The sequence below is a fragment of the Pristis pectinata genome, chromosome 1 (genome assembly GCF_009764475.1).
Source record: "Pristis pectinata isolate sPriPec2 chromosome 1, sPriPec2.1.pri, whole genome shotgun sequence".
Taxonomy (NCBI): domain Eukaryota; kingdom Metazoa; phylum Chordata; class Chondrichthyes; order Rhinopristiformes; family Pristidae; genus Pristis; species Pristis pectinata.
In genome coordinates, this window is record NC_067405.1 from 889736 (window position 1) to 911579 (window position 21844).

General features: G+C 52.9%; 1 protein-coding gene across 1 annotated transcript in view; it reads left to right on the forward strand.

The window, feature by feature from the left end:
- The first annotated feature begins 12925 nt into the window (after positions 1-12925).
- The window catches only part of asic4a (acid-sensing (proton-gated) ion channel family member 4a), an 82477-nt gene continuing 73558 nt past the window's right edge, over positions 12926-21844 (forward strand). Inside the window, exon 1 of the mRNA XM_052025952.1 lies at positions 12926-13776. Coding sequence (XP_051881912.1) covers positions 13201-13776 — 576 coding nt within the window. The 5' untranslated portion in view covers positions 12926-13200. The remainder of the gene's footprint in view (positions 13777-21844) is intronic.

A 21844-nucleotide genomic window follows, 5' to 3' on the forward strand; every position in this document is an offset into this window, starting at 1 on the left:
CACAGTTAATGGTGGGACCCTTCACAGTGTTGTTGTACAGAGGGGACTGGGGGTCCAAGTCCACAGCTCCCTGACAATGGTCACACACGCAGGCAGGGCGGTAAGTCAGGCGTACGGCAAGCTCGCCTTCATTGGGGGGGGGGGGGGTGGTGGTGGGTACAAAAGTCGGGACATCAAGTATAAAACTACGGCCAGGCTGCGCTTGGAGAACTGCGCACAGTTCTGGTCGCCCCGTTACACGTGGGGGCTTTGGAGAAGGTTCAGAGGAAGTTCAACAGGGTGGGGAGGGGTTGGGGGTGGGAGATGAGGAGGGTGGGGGTGGGGAGAGGGCAGGGAGTGGGATGGGGAGAGGGTGGGGAGAGAGTTGGGGGGTGAGGTCTGGGAGGTGGACGGGGGAGGGGAGATGATCGTTGTCAGAGGAACAATCCTTGCTTCTCTGGGTGTGAATAAATCAGCAGTCGTCAGATCAGGGAGGGGGGGGCAGAGGGACAGGGGCAGGGGGTGTGGGGGAGGGGGGGCAGAGGGACAGGGGCGGGGGGTGTGGGTGGGGGGGAGTGCACAGGGGCGGGGGGCGTGGGTGGGGAGGGTGCAGAGGGTCAGGGGCAGGGGGTGTGGGTGGGGGGGGAGTGCACAGGGGCGGGGGGTGTGGGTGGGGAGGGTGCAGAGGGACAGGGGCAGGGGGTGTGGGTGGGGGGGGAGTGCACAGGGGCGGGGGGTGTGGGTGGGGAGGGTGCAGAGGGACAGGGGCAGGGGGTGTGGGTGGGGAGGGTGCAGAGGGACAGGGGCAGGGGGTGTGGGTGGGGAGGGTGCAGAGGGACAGGGGCGGGGGGTGTGGGTGGGGAGGGTGCAGAGGGACAGGGGCGGGGGTGTGGGTGGGGAGGGTGCAGAGGGACAGAGGGTGTGGGGGAGGAGGGTGCAGACGGACAGGGAGGGGCAGAGGGTGTGGGGGAGGAGGGTGCAGACGGACAGGGAGGGGCAGAGGGTGTGGGGGAGGGGGGTGCAGACGGACGGAGTGAAGGTGAGGAAGGTGGGAAGGGAACACTCACTGGCTGGGATTTACAGAAGGGTTGCTCAGTCAATAAATTATACAACAGCAGCAAGATGAATTTCTGTCCAGTTTCAGTGACAATCGAGCAGTGAAATGAAAAATCCCATCCTGAATGTTGAATGAATGAATCTACAGTGAGACGGGGGCTGAGATCAGGAAGTCGGGAACGTGTGCTGTGAAGTTTATTTATGGATTGGGAAGGGGATGGCAGCTGTTGGGTACCCTGGTGTTTGAGACCTGTGTTCAACACTATGTCTCCTGGAGCAGGTCAAGGCACAGGCGCAGTGCAGCCTGGAGTGCAGTACAGCCCAGTGTGTGGTCTGTACAGTACACTGTGTATGGTCTGTGCAATACAGCCCAGTGTGTGGTCTGTACAATACACGGGTGTGTGCTGGAGGTTGGTAATCACCTCTCCCTGTCTCCGACCCACAGAGAGGGCATCAGAGGGGCCGTGAACACTCGGTGTTCTCTGTTCACTGGACTCTCTCCTGCCCAATGCTCAGTTACAGTGGGGCAGAGAGCGCAGGGACTTCTCACACACACTGACCCACACACACTGACCCACACACTGACCCACACACTGACACACATACTGACCCACAAACATTGACCCACACACACTGACCCACACACTGACCCACACACACTGACACACATACTGACCCACAAACATTGACCCACACACACTGACCCACACACTGACCCACACACACATTGACGCATACACACTGACCCACACACTGACCCACACACACTGACCCCCCCCCCCAACACACTGCTTCTCACAGCAAGGGGTGGGGCAAAGTCCCACCAGCTCTGTGGGGGGATGATGAGCTGTGGGAACACCAGATCCCTGAACACTCCGTGTGGTTGGCGGGGGGTAAACCAGCTGAGGACAGAGGCGTTGTTACTAGGAGCCTGGGGTGGCTCCTGGGGCATCGACCTGCTCTCCCTTAGGGCTAGGGTCTAACTGAAGGAGACCAAAGGAATGGCTTTGGGTGGAGACACAGGAACCATGTCCCCCGGTGAGGAAGCAGGAATGGAGACTTGGGCAGCAGAGCCTCCTGATCAGGGGATGTCTCTGCTCACAAGGTGGGGGGTTGGGGGCACGGGTGGTCAGACCTCTGGAACCCTCCCCCAGGCACTGCCAAGGCTGGGGTGGTCCCAGATGGAGGATAGCTGGGATTGGGTATTGAGGAACATTGGACAGAGGTGAGGAGGTGGCTACGTCAGACATGATGTCACTGGGTGGTGGGACGGGATCCTGGGCCATTCCGGTGCTTCCTCTTCCCGGAGGTGGGACGGGATCCTGCCACATTGCTCACCGGCTCCTCACCCACAGTAATCCCGTTCCCCAAATAATTGGGGGAGGGGTTATGGAGCTGAGGAAAATGTCATCACAGTGTGGGTGGGGGTCTGACTGCAGGGGTTGCCAGGTCACAGGGTCTGTGGGGGGCGTGTGTGGGCCAGGGGTTGCGGGGTGTGGGGTCCGTGTGTGGGCCGGGGGTCGCAGGGAGTGGGGGAACGTGTGTGGGGCGGGGGTCGCAGGGGGGCCGTGTTTGGGCCGGGGGGGGGGCGTTGCGGGGTCAGGGGGTGGCTGTGTGTGGGCCGGATTGGGGAACACACGCTGTGTCCTCACACAATGCAAATCAGTTATGCCCGGGTCACAGAGTTGACAGGTCAGAGCACACATCAGAACTTGGGGGGTGAACTCAATGCGTGGGTCAATGTGTGTGTGGGTCAGTGTGGGGGTCAGTGTGTGTGTGGGTCAGTGTGTGGGTCAATGTGTGTGGGGGTCAGTGTGTGTGGGTCAGTGTATGTGTGGGTCAGGATTGTGCAGGGGGTTCAGTGTGTGGGTCAGTGCATGTGTGGGCCAGGATTATGTGGGGGGGGTCAGTGTATGTGTGTGGTCAGTGTGTGTGGATCAGTGCCTGTGAGTCAGTTTGTGTGGGTCAGTGTGTGGGGGTCAGTGTGTGTGAGTCTGTGTGTGTGAGTGTGTGGGTCAGTGTGTGGGGGTCAGTGTGTGTGAGTCTGTGTGTGTGAGTGTGTGGGTCAGTTTGTGTGTGGGTCAGTGTGTGGGGGTCAGTGTGTGTGAGTCTGTGTGTGTGAGTGTGTGGGTCAATGTGTGTGTGGGTCAGTGTGTGTGTGAGTCAGGTTTGTGTGGTGGGGTCAGTGTGTGTGTGGGTCAGTGTGTGTGTGGGTCAGGTTTGTGTGGTGGGGTCAGTGTGTGTGTGGGTCAGGTTTGTGTGGTGGGGTCAGTGTGTGTGTGGGTCAGTGTGTGTGTGGGTCAGTGTCACAAGATCACAAGACAAGGGAGTAGAAGTAGGCCATTCGGCCCATCGAGTCTGCTCCTAGGAAAAGGGAAAAAAAGAAAAAGAAATGAGAAATGCGGGGGAGGAAAAAAAAACCTATTCTAATCCCAATTTCCGGCCTTATCCCCATATCCCTTGATACCCTGACTATTTAGATATCTATCTATCTCTTCCTTAAACGCCTCCAATGATCTGGCCTCCACTGCTGTACCTGACAAGGAATCCCACAAATTCACCACCCTCTGGCTAAAGAAATTTCTCCTCATCTCTGTTTTGAAACTGTACCCTCTAATTCTAAGATTGTGCCCTCTGGTTTTGGACTCACCCACCAAGGAAAACAGTTTGGCCACATCTACTCTGTTCAGTCCTTTCAACATTTTAAATGTCTCTATGAGGTCCCCTCTCATTCTCCTGTACTCCAGTGAGTACAGTCCAAGAGCCGACAAACGGTCATCATACGTAAGCCCTTTCATTCTGGGAATCATCCTCGTAAATCTCCTCTGAACCCTCTCCAACGTCAGCACATCCTTCCTAAGATATGGGGCCCAAAACTGTGCACAGTATTCCACATGAGGCCTCACTAGTGCCCCGTAGACCCTCATCAACATTTCCTTACTTTTATACACTATACCTCTCAAAATGAATGCCAACATAACATTCGCTTTCTTTACCACCGATCTGACCTGGTGATTAACCCTTAAGGTATCCTGCACGAGTACCCCCAAGTTCCTTTGTACTTCTGTACTTTGAATTTTCTCCCCTTCTAGATAATAATCTGCCTGTTTATTTCTGTTTCCAAAGTGTACAACGGCACATTTCTCAACATTGAATCTCATCTGCCATTTCCTTGCCCATTCTCCTAAACTATCTAGGTCTCTCTGCAACCTTCCTGTCTCCTCAATACTCCCTACTCCTCCCCCTATCTTGGTGTCATCCACAAACTTAGCCACAAAACTATTTACTCCATCTTCCAAATCGTTAATGTACAAGGTAAAAAGAAGCGGCCCCAACACCGACCCCTGTGGAATACCACCAGTAACCAGTAGCCAACCAGAACAGGATCCTTTTATTCCCACCCTTTGCTTTCTGCCAACCAGCCAATGCTCCACCCATTCTGTTATCCTACTTGTAATTCCATGACCTCTCATCTTATTAATCAGTCTCTTGTGCCGCACCTTGCTGAAGGCCTTTTGAAAGTCTAAATACGCAACATCTACCGCCTCTCCCTTATCCACCCTACCTGAGATTTCCTCAAAAAACTCCAACAGGTTGGTCAGGTAGGATCTTCCCTTCACAAAACCATGTTGGCTAGGACCTAGCTTGCCTTGCACCTCTAGGTATTCCATAATCTCATCTTTGAGGATCGATTCCAATAACTTTCCTACCACCGACGTCAGACTAATAGGTCTGTAATTTCCTTTATGCTGCCTCCCACCTTTCTTATACAGCGGAACTACGTTTGCGACCCTCCAGTCCTCCGGAACCATGTCGGAGTCTATCGATTCCTGGAAAATTATCACCAATGCCTCTGCTATCACTAAAGCCACCTCCTTCAGAACCCAGGGATGCACCTCATCCGGTCTGGGAGACATCAATCTTTAGCCCATTTAGTTTTCCTAGAACCTTCTCTCTAGTAATCTTAACTGAACTCAGTTCCATTCCGTGAGACTCCTGACTAACCGGCACATTGCTGATGTCCTTCACAGTGAAGACCGATGCAAAATACTCATTTAGTTCCTCTGCCATCCCTTTATCATCCATTATAATCCATCCTGCACCGTTATCGATTGGTCCTATATTAACCCGTGCCTCTCTTTTACTCCTTATATATTTAAAAAAAACTCTTAGTATCCTTTCGAATGTTATCTGCCAACTTCCTTTCATAATTCATCTTTTCTTTCCTAATGACCTTCTTAGTTTCTTTCTGCAGGTTTTTAAAAGTTTCCCAGTCTTCTGTTTTCCCACTAATTCTTGCTTCCTTGTATGCCCTCCCTTTTGCTTTTATTTTAGCCGTAACCTCTCTTGTTATCCACATTTGTGCCTTTTTTCCATTCAAAACCACCTTTTTTCTTGGAATATATCTATCCTGCATTTTCCTTATTTCTTGTAGAAATTCCTTCCATTTCTCCTCTGCGTCCCTCCAGCCAGCTTACTCTTCCAATCAATTTGGGCCAGCTCCTCTCTCATGCCACTGTAATTTCCTTTGTTCCACTGAAATATCGATACACCAGTTATCAGCTTCTCCTTCTCAAATTTGAAACTGAACTCAATCATATTGTGATCACTAGTTCCTAATGGTTCCTTTAGCTTTAGTTCCCTAATCACCTCCGGTTCGTTACACAGCACCCAATCCAAAACAGCCGATCGCCTGGTGGGCTCATCAACAAGTTGCTCCAAAAAACCGACCCGTAGACACTCCACAAACTCACTCTCCTGAGATCCACTGCCTTGCTGGATTTCCCAGTCCACCTTCATGTTAAAATCCCCCATAATTATCTTCACATTGTCACTCTGGCATGCTTTTTCTATCTCAAACTGCAACTTATCGTCCACTTGCTGACTGCTATTAGGGGGCCTATATATGACTACTGCTATTGTCCTTTTACCCTTGCTATTTCTTAGGTGTGGGTCAGTGTGTGTGTGTGAGTCAGGTTTGTGTGGTGGGGTCAGTGTGGGGGTCAGTGTGTGTGGGTCAGTGTGTGTGTGGGTCATTGTGTGGGTCAGTGTGTGGATCAGTGTGTGTGTGGGTCAGTGTGTGGGGGGGTCAGTGTGTGTGAGTCAAAGAGCAGGTCAGTGTGTGTGTGGGTCAGATTTGTGTGGGGGGTCAGTTTGTGGGTCAGTTTGTGTGAGTCAAGGAGCGGGTCAGTGTGTGGGTCAGTGTGTGTGTGGGTCAGTGTGTGTGGGTGAGTGTGTGTGAGTCAGAGTTTGGTGGTCAGTGTGTGGGTCAGTGTATGTGTCAGAGTATATGGGTCAGTGTGTGGGTCAGTGTGTGGCTCAGTGTGTGTGGGTTGGTCAATGTGTGGGTCAGTGTGTGTGTGGGTCAGAGTGTGTGGGTCAGTGTGTGGGTCAGTGTGTGTGTGGGTCAGGTTTGTGTGGGGGTCAGTGTGTGTGGGGGGGTCAGTGTGTGTCAGTGTGTGGGTCAGTGTGTGTGTGGTCAGTGTGGGTGGTCAGTGTGTGGGTCAGTGTGTGTGGGTCAGTGTATGTTGGGGGTCAGTGTGTGTGTCAGTGTGTGGGTCAGTGTGTGTGGGGGGGTCAGTATTTGGGTCAGTGTGTGGTCAGTGTGTGTGGGTCAGTGTGTGTGTTTGTATGTCAGGTGTGTGTGGAGGGGTCAGTGTGTATGGAGGGGTCAGTGTGTGTGGGTCAGTGTGTGTGGGTCAGTGTGTGTGGAGGGGGCAGTGTGTGTGGGTCAGTGTGTGTGGGTCAGTGTGTGTGGAGGGGGCAGTGTGTGTGGGTCAGAGTGTGTGGGTCAGTGTGTGGGTCAGTGTGTGTGTGGGTCAGGTTTGTGTGGGGGTCAGTGTGTGTGGGGGGGTCAGTGTGTGTCAGTGTGTGGGTCAGTGTGTGTGTGGTCAGTGTGGGTGGTCAGTGTGTGGGTCAGTGTGTGTGGGTCAGTGTATGTTGGGGGTCAGTGTGTGTGTCAGTGTGTGGGTCAGTGTGTGTGGGGGGGTCAGTATTTGGGTCAGTGTGTGGTCAGTGTGTGTGGGTCAGTGTGTGTGTTTGTATGTCAGGTGTGTGTGGAGGGGTCAGTGTGTATGGAGGGGTCAGTGTGTGTGGGTCAGTGTGTGTGGGTCAGTGTGTGTGGAGGGGGCAGTGTGTGTGGGTCAGTGTGTGGGTCAGTGTGGGGGTCAGTGTGTGGGGTGGTTCAGTGTGTGTGGGTCAGTGTGTGTGTGTGGGTCAGGTTTGTGTGGGGGGGGGGGTCAGTCTGTATTGATTTATTGGTATTGGTTTATTATTGTCACTTGTACCGAGGTACAGTGAAAAACTTGTCTTACAAACCAATCGTAAAGGTCAATTCATTACACAGTGCAGTTACATTGAGTTAGTACAGAGTGCATTGATGTAGTACAGGTAAAAACAGTAACAGTACAGAGTAAAGTGTCACAGCTACAGAGAAAGTGCAGTGCAATAAGGTGCAAGGTCACAACAAGGTAGATCGTGAGGTCATAGTCCATCTCATTGTATAAGGGAACTGTTCAATAGTCATATCCCCATGGGGTAGAAGCTGCCCTTAAGTCTGGTGGTACGTGCCCTCAGGCTCCTGTATCTTCTACCCGATGGAAGAATACAGGATTGAGAGAATGTCCCGGGTGGGTGGGGTCTTTGATTATGCTGGCTGCTTCACCAAGACAACGAGAGGTAAAGACAGAGTCCAAGGAGGGGAGGCTGGTGTCCGTGATGCACTGGGCTGTGTCCACAACTCTCTGCAGCTTCTTGCGGTCCTGGACAGAGCAGTTGCCATACCAAGCTGTGATACATCCAGATAGGATGCTTTCTATGGTGCATCGGTAAAAGTTGGTGAGAGTCAAAGGGGACAAACCAAATTTCTTTAGCCTCCTGAGGAAGTAGAGGCGCTGGTGAGCTTTCTTGGCCATGGCTTCTACTTGGTTTGTCCGGGACAGGTTGTTAGTGATGTTCACTCCCAAGAACTTGAAGCTCTCAGCCCTCTCGACCTCAACACCACTGATGTAGACAGCTACATGTACACTGTCCCCCTTCCTGAAGTCAATGACCAGCTCTTTAGTTTTGTTGACATTGAGGGAAAGGTTGTTGTCACGACACCATTCCACTAAGCTCTCTATCTCCTTCCTGTACTCCGACTCATCGCTGTTTGAGATACGGCCTACAACGGTGGTATCATCTGCAAACTTGTAGATGGAGTTAGAGCAGAATCTGGCCACACAGTCGTGAGTGTATAGGGAGTAGAGTAGAGGGCTGAGGACGCAGCCTTGTGGGGCACCAGTGTTGAGAATAATCGTGCTGGAGGTATTGCTGCCTATCCTCACTGATTGCGGTCTGTTTATTAGAAAGTCAAGGATCCAGTTACAGAGGGAGGTGTTGAGTCCTAGGTTTTGGACTCTGGTGACAAGCTTGCTTGGAATTATTGTATTGAAGGCAGAGCTGCAGTCAATAAACAACAGTCTAACGTAGGTGTCTTTACTGTCCAAATGCTCCAGAGCTGAGTGCAGGGCCAGGGAGATGGCATCCGCTGTAGACCTGTTTCGGGGATAGGCGAATTGCAATGGGTCCAGGTTGTCTGGGAGGCTGGAGTTGATGTGTGCCATGGCCAAGCTCTCAAAGCACTTCATGATGGTGGATGTCAGAGCCACTGGTCGGTAGTCATTGAGGCATGTTACCTTGCTTTTCTTTGGTACGGGGATGATAGTGGTCTTCTTAAAACAAGAGGGAACCTGAGATTGAAGCAGGGAGAGGTTGAATATGTCCACAAATACTTCTGCCAGCTGATCAGCACAAGATCTGAGCACGTGGCCCAGGACACCATCTGGGTCAGATGTTGATGTCAGATGGGTCAGATGGGTCTGAGTTGGTATTGTCTCTTGGCATCCCTGATAGCTTTCCGAAGGTCATACCTCGATTTCTTGTACAGATCAGGATTACCAGATTTGTGTGCAGCAGTCCTCTCCTTCAGTAGGGAGTGGATCTCCCGGTTCATCCATGGTTTCCTGTTTGGGAACACCCGTATTGTCCTCATTGGTACACAGTCCTCCACACACTTGCTGATAAAGTCTGTGATGGTGGTGACATACTCATCAAGGCTGGCAGCTGAATCTTTGAACATGGACCAGTCCACTGTCTCAAAGCAGTCGCGTAGAAGCTCATCTGTTTCCTCAGACCAGCACTGCATGACTCTCTGTTTCAGTTTCTGTTTGTATGCAGGGAGGAGGAGCACAGCCTGGTGGTCTGATTTCCCAAAGTGAGGACGAGGGGTGGCTCGGAAGACAACTTTGATGGTTGTATAGCAGTGGTCAAGGGTGTTGGTGCCCCTGGTGGAGCAGGAGATGTGCTGATAGTATTTTGGTAACACACTCCCGTGGTTGGCCTGATTGAAGTCCCCCACGATGATGAAGAGGGCCTCAGGGTACAGGCCTCAGGGCCTGTGGGTCAGTGTGTGTGGGTCAGTGTGTGGGTTCATTGCGTAGGTCAGTGTGTGGGTCAGTGTGTGTGTGGTCGGTGTGTGTGTGTGTGTGTGTGTGTGTGTGTGGGGGGGGGTCAATGTGTGGGGGTTAAATGTGTGAGGGTCAATGTGTGTGTGGTCAGAGTATGTGGGTCAGTGTGTGTGGGGTCAGTGTGTGTGGGGTCAGTGCGTGTGGGTCAGTGCGTGTGGGTCAGTGTGTGTGGGTCAATATATGTGGGTCAATGTGTGAGGCGTTCAGTGTGTGCGTGTGGGTCAGTGTGTATGTGGTTCAGTGTGTGGGTCAGTGTGAGTGTGGGTCAGTGTGTGGGTCACAGTGTGTGGGTCAGTGTGTGTGTGGGTCAGGTTTGTGTGGGGGGTCAGTGTGTGCGGGGGTGCAATGTGTGGGTCATTGTGTGTGTGGGTCAGTGTGTGTGTGTGTGTGTGTGTGTATCATCGTGTGTGTTGGTCAGTGTGTATGGGTCAGTGTGTGTGGGGGGGTCCAGTGTGTGGATCAGTGTGTGGGTCAGTGTGTGTGGGGGGTCCAATGTGTGGATCAGTGTGTGGGTCAGTGTGTGTGGGTCAGTGTGTGTGGGTCAGTGTGTGTGGGTTCATTGCGTGGGTCAGTGTGTGGGTCAGTGTGTGTGTGGTCGGTGTGTGTGTGTGGGTGTGTATGTGTGGGGGGGGTCAATATGTGGGGGTTAAATGTGTGAGGGTCAATGTGTGTGTGGTCAGAGTATGTGGGTCAGTGTGTGTAGGTGAGTGTGTGTGGGGTCAGTGCGTGTGGGTCAGTGCGTGTGGGTCAATATGTGTGGGTCAGTGTGTGGGGCGTTCAGTGTGTGTGTGTGGGTCAGTGTGTATGTGGTTCAGTGTGTGGGTCAGTGTGAGTGTGGGTCAGTGTGTGGGTCACAGTGTGTGGGTCAGTGTGTGGGTCAGTGTGTGTGTGTGTGGGTCAGGTTTGTGTGGGGGGTCAGTGTGTGTGGGTCAGTGTGTGCGGGGGTGCAATATGTGGGTCATTGCGTGTGTGGGTCAGTGTGTGTGTGTGTCATCGTGTGTGTTGGTTAGTGTGTGTGTGTCAGTGTGTGTGTGAGACAGGTTTGTGTGGGGGCGGTCAGTTTGTGGGTCAGTGTGTGTGGGTCAGTGTGTGTTGTGAGTGTGTGTGGGTCAGTGTGTGTGTGGGGCAATGTGTGTGTGAGACAGGTTTGTGTGGAGGGCAGTCAGTGTGTGTGTCAGTGTGTGTTGGTCAGTGTGTGTGGTGAGTGTGTGGGGGTTCAGTGTGTGTGTGGGTCAGTGTGTTGGTCAGTGTTTGTGGGTGGGTCATTGTTTGTAAGTCAGTGTGTGGGTCAGTGTGTGTGAGTCAGTGTGTGTGGGTCAGTGTGCGTGTGTGTCAGTGTATGTGGGTCAGTGTGTGGGTCATTGTATGTGTGGGTCAGTGTGTGTGTGTGTGGTCAGTGTGTGTGGGTCAGTATGTGTGGGTCAGTGTGTGGGTTAGTGTGTGTGTGGTCAGTGTGTGTGTGTGTGTGTGTGTGTGTGTGTGGTCCGTGTGTGTGGGTCAGTGTATTTGGATCAGTGTGTGTGTGGGTCATTGTGTGGGTCAGTATATGTGGGTCAGTGTATGGGTCAGTGGGTGTGTGGGTCAGTGTGTCAGTCAGTGTGTGTGTGGGTCATTGTGTCGGTCAGTGTATGTGGGTCAGTGTATGGGCCAGTGGGTGTGTGGGTCAGTGTGTGGGTCAGTGTATAGGTCAGTGGGTGTGTGGGTCAGTGTGTGGGTCAGTGTGTATGTATGGTCAGTCTGTGTGGGTCAGTGTGTGTGGGGATCAGTGTATGTGGGTCAGTATGTGGGTTAGTGTGTGTGTGTGGTCAGTGTGTGGGTCAGTGTGTGTAGTCAGTGTGTGTGTGGGTCAACGTGGGGGTCAGTGTGCGTGTGGGTCAGTGTGCGTGTGTGTCAGTGTGTGGGGGTCAGTGTGTGTGGGTCAGAGTGTGGGGGTCAGTGTGTGGGGGTCAGTGTGGGGGTCAGTATGTCGGGGTCAGTGTGTGTGGGTCAGAGTGTGGGGGTCAGTGTGTGTGTGGGTCAGTGTGTGGGGGTCAGTGTGTGGCGGTCAGAGTGTGGGGGTCAGGGTGTGGGTGTTAGTGTGTGTGGGTCAGTGTGGGGGTCAGTGTGTGTGGGTCAGAGTGTGAGGGTCAGTGTGTGTGGGTCAGTGTGGGGGTCAGTGTGTGTGGGTCAGAGTGTGGGGGTCAGTGTGTGTGGGTCAGTGTGTGTGGGTCAGTGTGTGGGGTCAGTGTGTGGGGGTCAGTGTGTGGGGGTCAGGGTGAGTGAAGGGGGAGTGAGGGACTCAGAGGTAACACTGTCACTCGTGTCTGCATGGGCAACGGAGGACCCTCGCTGTGACCCTCCCTGTGACAACCCCTGACACCCACGCCCCACCTCCCCGCTGGACCCTCACCCCCCTGGCCTGTGGGGAGGGGGTCTTGCGGAGGGAACGGGAACCTCGACTGTGTCTGGTGTGTGACCCACACAATTCCTGCTGACTTTGGATGTTCTTGTGTCACTGCTCGAGCTGGTGAGGGTGGGGGGTGGGGGTGTCAGGTGTAGGGATGGGGGGGTGGGGGTGTCCGGAGGTGGGGGTGGGGGTGTCCGGTGGGGGGGGTGGTGTCTTGGTGGGTGTGGTGGGGGTTTCTTGTGTTGGGGGTGGGGGTGTTGGGTTGGAGGGTGGTGGTGCCGGGTCTGGGGTGGTTGTGTTGGGTGGGGGTCCCTGCTGGGGGGGGGTGTGGGCCCCGGGTGGGGTGTGGGGGTTCCTGGTGGGGGGGGTGGGGGTGTCGGGTGTTTGTGTGTGAACTTTACACAGACACGTGGAACATCAGACCAGTCGCCCGTCACCTCCGTCTCCCCAAGCGATGGAGATGGAGTCGGTCCCTCCTCACCCTCCGATACAGCCATAATCATCCGTGGGGTGGGAGAGGTGGGGAGAGAGGGAGGGGTGATGGGGAGAGAGGGGGGAGGGAGAGATTGTCCAAGAACCCCACAACCACAGGAACTGCCCCGTCCCTGCCCTGACCCCTTGTCCCTCTACCCCCACCCCTGCCCTCACCCCTCGCCTCCCCATCCCAGAGCCCGAGTGATGGGAATGGGTGAGAACAGGCGACCTGAGCCACTGGCAGTTTTGGGGTGTCAGTGGGAGAGAAAGCTCCCTCCAACAAGTGGGTTTGAAGTTGTTGCATCACAGCCAAGGAACAGAGTAATCATGATGGGCTCCCTCATGAATTATTAAGCAGCCCTGAGTTCTATTAGCACTGTGTAAACGCTGCATTTTATACGCTGGTGTACAGAGTGCGTTCCGTGACAGCTGTATTACTGCTGATAAGCAGGACACAGCACTCTCATCAGTGGGGAGGAGAACAGCAATTCGAAACTGTGGTTTGTGAGCTGATTTGTAGCTCTTCCCCTACCCCCCACTGGCTTGATCTCTCTCTCTCTCTCTCTCTTTCTGTCTCTCTCTTTCTGTCTCTCTCTTTCTCTCTCCCTCCTCTCCTTCTTTATTTCTTTCTTCCTCCCTGCCTGTCTCCGTCTCCCTCCCTCCCTCTCTCTCCCTCCCTCCCTCTCTCTCCCTCTCTCTCTCTCTCTCTCTCTCCCTCTCGGTAAGTTCCATCACCCAGCCATTCCGCTGCTCGAAGCCTCTGTCACCCAGTACAAGGCGCTCCCACGTACCTCCCAGATGCCGATTGAAATCGTTTGCAAAATTGCATTTTCGGAGGATGCAGAGAAGCAGAAAGGAACAGTGGAATGTGACAAGAAGAGTTTGATCGAGGAAGCCTGCCACTCCACGGCCACAGACCTCATCACCTTCGCCGATACCTGCTCACTGCACGGTATTAACCATGTCTTCGTGGCGGGCGGCTGTGGGGTAAAGCAGAGTCTCTGGGCTCTTGCCTTCCTCTCCTCCCTGCTCTTTTTCCTCTACCAGGTGGTGAACTGCACCGTCTTCTACCTGCATTACCACCACGTCACGGCGCTGGACGAGGAGTCGAGCCAGGAGATCCTCTTCCCTGCCGTCACCATCTGCAACATGAACCGCTTCCGCCACACCGCGCTGACCGATGCCGACATCTACCACCTGGCCAACATGACAGGGCTGCCCCCCAAGAGCAAGGACGCACACAGGGCCGTGATCCAGGAGTACCCTGAGCCTGACATGATGGACATCTTCAACCGCACCGGGCACCAGATCGAAGAGATGCTGAAGAACTGTAACTTCAGTGGGTCTCACTGCTCCCCTCACAACTTCTCGGTGGTAGGTCTGGCTTTAAATTAACCCTTGTGTCTTACTGCAATGGCCGTGGGAGCAGGTTGCTCGGTGAAAACCCCCTCCCTGTGGGCACAGCCGGACTCACCTGCAGTGAGTACCCAGACCGGGAACGGGGGCAGGAAGGATTTCCCACCCACTGCTCCCCAGCCAAACCGTTAAAGCTTCAACGAGTTCCCAGTAGATTGCTTCTGATAACGGGAGCTGAGCTGCCCACGATGTAATCCTCAAACACAGGCAGTCTTTAAACTCCTGGAGGGCACAGCAATCACACCTCATAGGCCAGCTTGTCCAAGTGGTGTGTCCTGCAGTGCAGTGGGGGGGGTGTGTAGGGAGGGAAGGTGACTCCTCGCCTGACCTGGGGTGAAGGGCTAGCATCAGGGGAAGCAGAATGGCCTGGTGCTCGCCCTAGGACTGAGAGAGCAGTACAACGAGACAGAGGTTGCTGGGAATCTGGCTTCTGAGCGACCAGGTGCATCTTCTTCCCCACAACAACAGGCAGTCTGTTGCCGTGCAACTGTTGTACATCATAGTGTTTACAGCCGGAACACTCTCACAAAAGAGAGAGAGGAAACCTGGTGAACTGCAAAAACTACCGACTGTATCATATGATGTACTCACTCAAAGTGAATCAGCCGGATATATTGTGAATTCTCAGTCTGAAGCACTTTGTGTCTGTGTGACCGCATTAATGTAATTCATCCCGTTGCTGTACACTGTCTCAGTTTGAGATATATTGTCTTTCAGCAACTGTCCATCCATTATATTCAGTTCCTGTGTGCCTGTATCAGTGTGATATTTACAGTCTGCATTCTTCTTTAAATATTCACTCTGACTGTATCAGTCTTTTATATCTGCTCTCTGAGTGACTATATCCATCGGATATATTGTCTCTGTGGCTGTATCAGTCTCTGTGTGACTGTAACAGTCCGATATATTCCCTCTGTGTGTAATTGTATCAGTATAGTATGTACAACATGGCTGTGTGACTGTAGGTACAGTACGTCACAATGGTTCACTGCATTTCTTCGGTGTAACTGCACCTTTTGGTATTGGTTTATTATTGTCACTTGTACTGAGGTCCAGTGAAAAACTTGTCTTAAAACCGACTGTACAGGTCAATTCATTACACAGTGCAGTTACATTGGGTTAGTACAGAGTGCATTGATGTAGTACAGGTAAAAACAATAACCATACAGAGTAAAGTGTCACAGCTACAGAGAAAGTGCAGTGCATGAACGTATCAGTCTGATGTCTAAGGTATAGATTGACTGCATCACCAATATATTCAGTCTCCGTGTGACTGTATTGCTGATATCTTCAGTCTCAGTGTGACTGTATCATCAATATATTCAGTCTCAGCGTGACTGTATCACTGATATATTCAGTCCCAGTGTGAGTGTATTGGTTTGCATTGATCTGTTGACACACTTGAGAAGATGGGATGAGCTGCACTCACTGCCGTCCTACTGGGGAAGATACTCCGAATGCTGTTTGGGAGGGAGTTCCCAGATTTAGACCCAGTGATGGTGAAGGAACAGTGATATATGTAGGTCGGAGAGAAAGGTACAGGTGGCGTTTCCCTGCACCTGCTGCCCTTGTCCTTGGTGGGAGGGGGGGTGGGTTTGGGAGGTGCTGTCGGAGTAGCCTGGGTGAGTAACTGCGGTGCGTTGTGTAGACAGTGCACACTGCAGCCACTGTGTGCCGGTGCTGGAGGGAGGGGTGTTCGGGGGTGGGTGGGCTGCCGATCAAGTGGCTGTTTTGTCCTGGATGGTGCTTAGCTTCAATGTTGGAGCAGCATGCACCCAGGGAGGTGGGGAGTGTCCCGTCACACTCTGACCTGTAGCTGGTGGAGAGGCCTCAAGGTGTCAGCTGGTGAGTCACTCCCCACAGGATCCCCACCCTCTGACCTGCCCTGGTAGCCATGGGCTTTGTGTGTCTGCTCCAGCTGAGTTTCTGGTCTGTGGAGATTCCCAGGGTATAGATGGTGGGGACTTGGTGATGGGAGTGGCAATGAATTAGAACAGGTATGTGTGGGGGAGGAGGAGGGGGAGGGGGGCAAGGGAGAGGAGGAGGACAAGGGGGGGTCTGTCCTGTGGGAAATGTGGTCTGAGGGTGATACACGCACTCCTAGTGTGATACACGCTCTCCCAGCACAGTACACGCACTCCCAATGTGATACACTCACTCTCAGTGTGATACGCGTACTCTCAGTGTGATACACGCACTCCCAGCGTGATACACACACTCTCAGCGTGATGCACACACTCTCAGCGTGATGCACACACTCTCAGTGTGATACGCGTACTCTCAGTGTGATGCACACACTCTCAGTGTGATACGCGTACTCTCAGTGTGATGCACACACTCTCAGCGTGATGCACACACTCTCAGCGTGATGCACACACTCTCAGTGTGATGCACACACTCTCAGCGTGATACACACACTCCCAGCGTGATACACACACTCTCAGCGTGATGCACACACTCTCAGCGTGATACACACACTCTCAGCGTGATGCACACACTCTCAGTGTGATACACACACTCTCAGCGTGATACACACACTCTCAGCGTGATACACACACTCTCAGCGTGATGCACACACTCTCAGTGTGATACACACACTCTCAGTGTGATGCACACACTCTCAGCGTGATGCACACACTCCCAGCGTGATGCACACACTCTCAGTGTGATACACACACTCTCAGTGTGATGCACACACTCTCAGCGTGATGCACACACTCCCAGCGTGATACACACACTCTCAGTGTGATGCACACACTCTCAGCGTGATGCACACACTCCCAGCGTGATGCACACACTCTCAGTGTGATACACACACTCTCAGCGTGATGCACACACTCCCAGCGTGATACACACACTCTCAGCGTGATACACACACTCTCAGTGTGATGCACACACTCTCAGTGTGATGCACACACTCTCAGCGTGATACACACACTCTCAGTGTGATGCACACACTCTCAGTGTGATGCACACACTCTCAGCGTGATACACACACTCTCAGCGTGATGCACACACTCTCAGTGTGATACACACACTCTCAGTGTGATACACACACTCTCAGTGTGATACACACACTCCCAGCGTGACTGAATCACTGAATCCCACACGGCTGCATCTCCCTGACATATTCAGACCTGTGCCTGTACCACATTCAAACTTTGACTGTATCTGCCGGATATATTTACAACAACAAAAGGCAACAGGAGCAGGAGGAGGCCACTCGGCCCCTCAAGTCTGTCCCACCGTTCAGTATGAACATGGCTGATGTCCTAGGCCTCATCTCTCCTTTGCCAGTTCCCCACCGCCCACAATTCTTAATCTTTCTAAACTCTCTCTGCCTCCTCTTTCAGTACCGTGGTGATCCAGCTCCACAGCCTCACCCACTGTCCCGTTGCAGAATCACACTGTCCCTATCACAACACTCCCTTCACTCCCTTCCACCATCAGCAAATCTGGGACCCTGACCTTTCGTTCCCTGCTCCAGGTCAATAACGTGAACAAGCGCAGCCAAGAACCGACCCCTGGGGCCCTCCCTCCTGCAGAGGGCCATTTATTCCAACTCCCTGTTTTCTATGAGACGGTCACTTTTCAATCCATTTGAACACACTTCCCCCAATACTTTGGGCTCTTAACTTATGCACCAGTCTCCAATGTGGCACCTCGTCAAATGCCTTTTGGAAATCTAAATACACTACATCGACAGGTTCTCCTCTATAAACGCTCCCTCCCATCCTCAAAGGATTTGAGAAAATTTGTCAAATGTGATTTACCTTTCATCTAGCCCTGTTGACCAGGTTTGATTATATTCAGCTCACTCTTTGATTCCTGACTCCAGCACCGGCCCACAGTAGCTGCTAAACTAACTGCCCTGTAGCTCCCCTCCTCCTGACTTCCTCCCTTTTGAACAAAGGAGTCACGTTGGCTGTTTTCCAGTCTTCTAGTTCACTCCCGAAGTTTGGTGTGGTTTGAAAAATTTAAACCAGTGTGTCCATTATCCCCCATTCACTTCTTTTAAACCTCCTGGGTCCAGTCCGTTGGGTCCTGGTGATTTGCCTGCCTTTAGCACTATAAGTTTCTCTGATACTGATCCCTTGTGATTGAGGTTTTAAAAGTTGCTTCCTGTCTGAAATTAGCCCATCTGTTACCTGAGGGATAACTGCAGTGTCCTCTGTGATGGAGCTCACATTTTGGGGTCTACAGACCACTCCCACCCCTGTGTTTGTCCTCTCAGCCCAGATGATCCCACATCCCTATCCACCCCCCCTCACGTCACCACTCAGGTACCTTCCTGGATTAACAACATGGTATAACTGGGAATACTGAGCACCCATTCACTTATTGTCATCCATGCTGTCCACTCATCTACCTTGTTCTAGGTGCGATGAGCAGTCGAATAAAGACGTTAAGCTTTGATATGTTTTGAGCTTTTGCTGCCTCTGGATTTTCTGCCTCAATCTGTCATACTCTGCTTTCCGATATTCCCCTCACCACCCTGCTCCAGACCTCTGACATCTCCTCCCGACTCCGAGCTGCTTCCAGCCCATTCAGTAAACCCTGCCTACCACACATCATGTGGCTGCCCAGGACACCAGTCCCAGCACAGATCAGGTGAAGCCCATCCCAGTGGAACAGCTCTGTGTTTCCACAGTAGTGGGGCCAGTGGTCCATGGCTCTGAGCCTCACATTTATCTCACCAATCCGGTTTAGCCCTTGCCAGCTCACACGTGGTTTGGGGAATTATCTGGACACTGTCATCTTTGTGCTTCTGATCTTCGGTTTTGCCCCAAGCTGCTCGTAATCACTCAGCACAACCTCCTTCCGAATCCTACCCCCATATGTGCATCTGATCCCCCTGATACATTCAGTCATTGCGCCTGTACCTCCTGATACATTCAGTGTGCCTGTACCCTCCTGATACACTCAGTGCGCCTGTACCCCCTGATACATTCAGTGTGCCTGTACCCTCCTGATACATTCAGTCAGTGCCTGTACCCCCGGATACATTCAGTGTGCCTGTACCCTCCTGATACACTCAGTGCGCCTGTACCCCCTGATATATTCAGTGTGCCTGTACCCTCCGGATACATTCAGTGTGCCTGTACCCTCCTGATACATTCAGTGTGCCTGTACCCTCCGGATACATTCAGTCAGTGCCTGTACCCCCGGATACATTCAGTGTGCCTGTACCCTCCTGATACACTCAGTGCGCCTGTACCCCCTGATATATTCAGTGTGCCTGTACCCTCCGGATACATTCAGTGTGCCTGTACCCTCCTGATACATTCAGTGTGCCTGTACCCTCCGGATACATTCAGTCAGTGCCTGTCCATCCGTGAATACCCTGACTTGACCTGTGTGTGCTGCTGCTTCAGGGCTGCTGGCTCTCAGCCCGATGGGAGTTCGACAGGTTTCCTCCCCTGGGAGACATCTGTATCCAGATGTGATTTTAGACAGTCCAGCAGTTTTGTAACACAGCACAATGTGCAGCCTTTTATTCCAGATTATTTAATTAACTGCATTTAAATTCCTCATCTGCCCTGTTGGGATTTGATCTCGTCTCCGGATCATCAGTCCAGTAACACAATCACTTGGCTCCATTTACATTGTTGATTGATATGTTATCTCAGGCTCTGAATGTGTTCACTAGTGCAGGCTGTATCACCTCCAATACATCAGACTAACACACTCACACACTGACTAAGTACGTCAGATAGTTTCCTCTCCCCAACACTGACACCAATGTTTTATTCTGGATCTATTTAATTAAATGAATTTAAACTCCCCAGCTGCCAAGGTGAGAGGGCTCTGGATCAATAGTCGGGCCTCTGGCAGTCAGTCCAGGAACTTGGTCTGACGCCCAGCACACTGAGCAATAGTCCAAACTGCTCCCACCACCCCTCAGGCAATGCTCTCCCCATCAACCAACTCACTGCAGAGAGACTCCCACCCCTCTCCCCTCTGGTTCTCCTCCCCCACCCCCCTTCAATCTGTGTCCTCTGCTCCCCCACCCTCCTGCCCCGGGAACAGTTCCCCCTCCGTCCCTCCATCAACCCCTCCGGATACTCTCCCATTAACCACCCCACCCCCTACAACCCCTCTCCACTGGACCAGCCACGACCTCCTCAGTCTCCCCACAGGACGGGGTCACTCACCCCGGGACCATTCTGGTGACCAATCCCCCTCGCCCACCCTCCCCAAGACAGGACACCTTGCATGAGGTGGGGCGGGACATCGTCCAATCCACCGGCCAGGACCTCAGGGGGAGGTTTAGCGACAACGTTCGTACTTCCTGCTGCCTTTAGTGAGGATATGGACAGGAGCCCACCCTCTCCAGTTGTCAGCCCCCCTCTGTACAGGTGGGGGGGTGGGGGGGGCTCCCTCTGTCAGCCCTCTCCACATTCTGCCCACCACAGTACTCGGCAGTATAACTCAGATCCAGCTCCAGTCACCCCTCACCGTCCTGTGGTCTGTCCTCTGTCCACAGCCCCAGCCCACGGCTCAACCCGTGCCCCGCCAGCTGTTCGCTGGGGCCAGTGTCTGTGATGCCGCAGTGAACCTGTACCTCACTGTACATGCACATGACTATAAGCTTAACTTAATTTCACCACCCCACAGCCCATTAGTCCAACCCCTCCTACAGTGTGACCCTCCCTCAGTACTTCCCCTCCCACAGTGACCCCCCCTCAGTACCACCCCTCCCACAGTGTGACCCTCCCTTAGTACTGCCCCTCTCACAGTGTGGAGATCTCTCAGTATCTCAGTCTTTCCCTCACTTTGTGTTCCCCCACCACCACCACCTCCCTGCCCCCCCGGTGCCCAGTGTCTTGTCTCGTGGTCTGCACCTAGCTCTCTCTGTCTCGCGGTCTCACCAGCGGCTCTTCTCCCAGCGCCTGATTGGATTCTGTCAGTCAATGCTGAAATCATTCTCTGTGATATTGTTGCTGCCTGGATCTCACACCTAATGGAATCAGGGTGCGATGGGTTATTGGGAGTCAGCGCGGTGCCTGTGAACAGGAAAGAGTGAGCAGGAGAATAGGATATTCACACTCAGATATTGCAGAGGGAAAATCGATTACCTCTCAGTACTGCAGACAAAGTTAATATCCAACACCCAGTTTTGTATTAAAAATAGAATAACGAAAAACAGAAGTGATTTAAAATATTAAGAAAGGCAAAGAGGCTGAATATGAACTGAACTGAAAACTACTTTAGCTGCCTCCAGACATGTGTTAAAAGGTCAGAGATCAACTTCAGCAGAATTCCATCAGCCATTGACAGGGGAACATGGGCTGGCTCGTGTGAGCGAGTCAGTGCTCGGGGGAGGAGACGCCTTGGGGTCCACGGTGAGGAGGGAGCAGGACGATAACTGCCCTGCTCCACCAGAGGGGCATCTCCCTGCTCAGCAACTCTCCTCGGGACACACATATGGTCACTTCCTAGGACATCCCGGAGCACCCTGAGGTCCAACCTGTCCAGCCCCGCGGACCTGCCCCTCCACAGCTGCTGAAGGGCACCCATCTGCTCCACCAACTCCTGCAGAGTGCCCAGCTGCTCAGTGCTCTCTGGCTGACCCACCAGCAGGTCCTGCCACAAGATCCTCCGCTCGTCTTGTGCAGAGAGACCTTGGGCTGCAAATCCGTGACCCAATGAAAGTGGCTACACAGGTAGACAGGATGGTAAAGAAGGCTTGTGGAATGCTTGCACTTATTATTGAGGTATTGAGTATAGGAGTCGAGAAGTTATGATGCATCTCCATAGAACTCTGGTTAGGCCGCATTTAGAGTATTGCGTGCAGTTCTGGTCACCTCACTACAGGAAGGATGTCGAGGCTTTAGAGAGGGTGCAGAGAAGGTTTACTAGGATGCTGCCTGGATTAGAGGGCATGTGCTATCAGGAGAGGCTGGACAGACTTCGGCTCTTTTCTCTGGAGCGGCGGAGGCTGAGGGGTGATCTGTTGGAGGTGTATAAAATGATGAGGGGCATAGATAGGGTGGACAAGAAATATCTTTTTCCCATGATTGAG